The sequence below is a fragment of the Chinchilla lanigera genome, unplaced genomic scaffold (genome assembly GCF_000276665.1).
Source record: "Chinchilla lanigera isolate Chin_1 unplaced genomic scaffold, ChiLan1.0 scaffold00169, whole genome shotgun sequence".
Classification (NCBI taxonomy): Eukaryota; Metazoa; Chordata; class Mammalia; order Rodentia; family Chinchillidae; genus Chinchilla; species Chinchilla lanigera.
Genome location: NW_004955570.1, coordinates 1,216,278 through 1,220,708, shown reverse-complemented (window position 1 = coordinate 1,220,708; position 4,431 = coordinate 1,216,278). Strand labels below are relative to the sequence as shown.

The 4,431-nt window shown below is 46.9% G+C and overlaps 1 protein-coding gene across 4 annotated transcripts in view; it reads left to right on the top strand.

Moving 5' to 3' along the window:
* Ccbl1 (cysteine conjugate-beta lyase, cytoplasmic) overlaps positions 1-4,431 on the top strand; it is a 48,612-nt gene that overhangs the window by 39,853 nt on the left and 4,328 nt on the right. For all 4 annotated transcript variants that reach the window (XM_005413589.2, XM_013509435.1, XM_005413590.2 and 1 more), the window contains one exon: positions 3,307-3,457. In XM_005413589.2, coding sequence (XP_005413646.1) covers positions 3,307-3,457 — 151 coding nt within the window. The remainder of the gene's footprint in view (positions 1-3,306; positions 3,458-4,431) is intronic.

Genomic DNA, 4,431 nt, shown 5'->3' with positions numbered 1-4,431 from the left:
GTCTTTTTGAGACAGGGTCTCATTATGCAGTTCACTCTGTAGCCCAGGCTGGCCTCAAACTCACAATGATCCTCCTGCCTCAGCCTCCTGAGTGCTAGGATTAAAGGCATGCGCCACCACGCCCAGCTATATTTTTTCTTTTAATAAGCCACTTTCATAAGCTTTTCTCAATATATGTGAGCTTTTTAGTCTTGTTATTACCTTTTTAAAAATTCTCTTGAGCAGGGCAAGACTTTTATCATATAGAATCCTCTCATATCAAAAGTATATCACTTCCATTTATAGACTTTTTTACTATTTTTTCTCCCATTTATTATAACCTTTTACAACAAACTTGACTGTAGCCACTTGAATTTTAAAGCATCCCTTTTTTCCTCAGATAGTAAACTTGACTGACTGCCAACAGACCTCTGAGTAACTTTGAATCGATGTTTTTATTTTAAAACAACAGGGTAAAGAGCAAGTTTACCTTATAAATTCAAAACTTTGTACTGTACAAGAAATGTTTAAAAAAAAATGTTTTATGCACATCAGTTCAAACTGAAAGCCAAAAGTATATTTGCCAATTAGTTAAACTTTGTGACTTGATTTCTCCTGTAAAACTTCCTTAGGTTTGACAGGATTTTGGGCATTTACTTTAGACTGGGGTTTTTCAGTTTTGGACCTTTATAGGTAACCTCTGGGTGATAAAGCTGAGTAAGAGTTGACCTTGAGGCTCCTAAAGTGGGATGGGGACTTTAGGCCTCGACTCTTTTTGCATTTTCTTTGAAATGCAAAGGTGACCCCTGTTTTGTTTACTCTCTGATCTCGGCAGGCACAGCTGGTTGCTCAGGCATTTTTAATTAGTTTGCCTGGGGCACCCCGTCTGTACATCCTGGTGCAGTAAAGTTAAGCAACTTTATATTTTTGTTTATTACAGCACAGATCGTTTTTCCAATAGTAAGGGGGCCTCCCGGTGGGCACAGAGTGGCATCTGCAGATGAGATGAGCGGAGGTGATGACTGACCGGACTCTCCGCAGTCAGGGGTGGAGAGGCAGGCCCTGGCTGGTTTGGGTTGTTATTCGTGTACGGGGAGAGAAGCCACCATCAGGGTCAGCAGACAGAACAGGACAAATCTTTTTAGCCTTTTGGGTCATCCTCTGTCTAGGGGATTTAGATCTATGGGTCTGCTTTTATTCTTAAGAGAGTTTCTTTTTCTTGGCAGGCTCATGTGTGAAGCCAAGGTGGCAGGTTTTATTTTATCTTGTAATCTTTTGTAAAGCCTTTTTAATGTGTTTAAGGAGGGGGGTCATTCTATTCGGGCTTGTATATATATTTTTATAGTGTGTGGTGGGCCCTTGAATGGAGGGGCCCCTAAGGGAGAGAGACCGTACACACAGGCACCTGCCTGGCCGTTTACCTCTCGGCATCATTGGGACCATCCAAGCTGAGGATAAGTGTCCTTTCATCCCCCCCCCCATTATATTTTTCTAAGCCTACTGAGCAAGCCCAGTTAGACAGGTCCCCAGAACTGCAGGTGAGGGCTCAATCAAGTGCCATAGTTGTAAGTTTCCGGGATAGCAGGTGTTTTCCTCATGGAGCACAGATGGAATGACAGACATTCATTCAGTCATTTTGTATGTTTGTTTGTCTTTGTTTTTGTTTTTTTTCCGGTACCAGGAGTTGAACTCACACTTGCCAGGCAGGCGCTGTGCCGCTGAGCTAAATCCCCAGCCCCTATTCAGTGATTTAGTAGGCATTCAGAGGTTAATACACTTTAGTACCCAATCCCCTGGGGCAATGCCTAGCTGAATCCAAAACAGAAGCTGACTGTCCTGACTAACACAAGCTGCTAGCACAGGCTGCCAGCAGTCTTCGAGGGTTGATCAAGTCCTGCCTTCATCCCTGCAGGGGATGGAACTGATAAACAGAAACTGACAGACTAACTGAGGGACTTCCCAGGGGCAATCCTACCTTATCTGAGGCCCAACCAGCTTCGCCTGTGTTCTGTGTCCTCTTAGGGTTTGATGAGGTCACTGCTGCCATACAGGGGTTCCCATTCCTTGCCGCTGAGGAGACTCTGAGAAAAGAGTCAGAGGGTGCCCTGTCTCATCTGCAGTCAAAGGGCAAGTCCCTGGGGCCAGCAGACCTTCATCAGTGACCTAAATGATCAGCATGGTGTATCCTGGACGAACCCCCAAGTTATGCTGTGGAATTCAGGACCAGATCTAACAGAATACAACAGCACCAGAGCAACTTTGGAAGGCAGCTTTATTATGCTAGTGAGCTGGGGAGCCCAGAGGTTCAAACCACCAGCGCCGTTTTGAGGTTACCAATCCCTTATATAGGTTTTTTAGAAGGGAGTACAAACAGGTACATAACATAACATTCTATAGTTGGTTACATATGTCTTTGTCATTAATTGCTAGGCAGAATTTACTTTTTCTTTTTTTTAAGACAAGGTCTCACTATGTAGTCTAGGCTGGCCTTGAATTCACTGTGTAGCCTAGTCTGGCCTCGAACTCACAGTGATCCTCCTGCCTCAGCCTCCCAAATGCTGGGATTATAGGTGTGTGCCACCACGTCTGGCCAAAATTTACTCTTACAGGAACTAGTAAGGTTACTGTTGTATAACATGGGGGAAGACTCAGTCATTGTCTGAGACTGGGCAGAGGTGTTCTTGAGACCATAACTCTCTGGGACTTTCTTTTTGTTTTTTTTTTTGGTTTCAGGAATCGAACTCAGGACCTTGTGCTTGCCAAGCAGGCACTTGTGTCACTGAGCTATATCCCTGGCCCTCTGGGACTTGAAAGTAAGCAGAACACCACTGTCTGGCTAAGCTGCACTTATCTCGCAGCTGGCTACAGGAATTATGAGAACCAACTGTGCTTCCCAGTCTCACCTGTGAACACTGTTAGAACTACAGGACTAAACTTCTCACTACATTTAGAATAGCCTCTACAGCATGTGCCCTGGGTTTAATCCTCAGCCCAGCAAAAATAAAAAGAATAGAACAGAAAAGAAAATTCCTTGTTAGATCACACCAAGGACAATGTGTATGCTCTACAGGGTTTGGGATATAAACATTTGTTATCATGTGGATCTTGACTGAAGAACTTGAAATACCCTCTGTGACCCATCAGAGGGCGCCGGGCCTGGCCCACCTTGTCTCAAAGCAGGGGACAAGTTCCCATCTGCGGGCTGTGGGCAGATGCTGTTGTCCAGCTGTCCAGATGGAGCCTTGTGCCTGCTCACTGCCCGGGACCAGGTGGAAGTCCAGGCCAGGTGAAGGGATGGGCTGATCCTGACACCCTGCTTCTCCCCAGGGTGGAGTATATCAAGCTGGCCAATGAATACAAAGACGCTGTCAACTTGGGCCAGGGCTTCCCAAACTTCCCACCCCCAGACTTTGCCGTGGAAGCCTTTCAGCACGCGGTCACCGGGGACTACATGCTCAACCAGTACACCATGGCATTTGTGAGTCCCTGGCCTTCCCTGGGAAGAAAGGGCAGGCCCTCCCAGACATCAAGGCCACACAGGGTCAGGGTTCCTGGGGCAGAGCCCAAGGACTTCAGTGTGACCCCTGTTCAGTTTGCTGAGTGTCTCCTCTGCCCAAGGCTCTGACGTGGGACAGGGAACAGAAAGGAGGGAACAAAACCTGGGAATGGACCGGAGGGCGGCCTGGAGGAGGCAACACCTAAACCAAGCCCTGACACACAAGCTGCTGATTGGATTAGGCTAGAGTTCCAAGCTCTGCGCGTGTGTGTGTGTGTGTGTGTGTGTGTGTGTGTGTGTGTGTGCGTGTGTGTTACTGAAGATGGAACCCAGGGCCATCACACTTAGCTACAGCCCCAGCCCTTTTTATTCTGTATTTGAGAAAGCGTCTTGCTAAATTGCTCAGGGTAGGCTCAGCCTTGCAGTCCTCTTGCCTCAGCCTCCTGGACTGCTGGGATTACAGGAATGCACCAGCACGCCCAGATGAAACCTACACTTCTTCTGTAAAGGACACATTAGGAAGTATTTGCCACCCTTACACTAGAACAGTGGCCCTTCAACTGTGGTGTGTCCCTGTGCTGCTGGGAGAAATTTTTCCCAAAATTCTTTTCAGCATGATGTTGCAGTACGTAACATAAGTGGCCTCACAGCATTCACAGTGTTCTGGAACAGATTTCACTAAGCAGCATATCCCGGGTACCTTCCCTGTCCGCAAAGCCCCTTGATAAAGGCCGCAGACTTCAAGTGGCACTGGCTACCCTTGTCATGTTCCCTTACCTGTCCTATATTGTTGGGCTGCTTCAGGTGTTTGCTCTTGTGAGCAGTGCCACAGTGAATGCTCTGTGTGGATGTCTTTGGATGCATATACATTTCTCGAAGATAAATTCCTTCAGGAGAGAGGAGGCACTCTTTTGTCTGCCTCCCCCACTGTCCTGCCAACAGTGGGAATACTAATA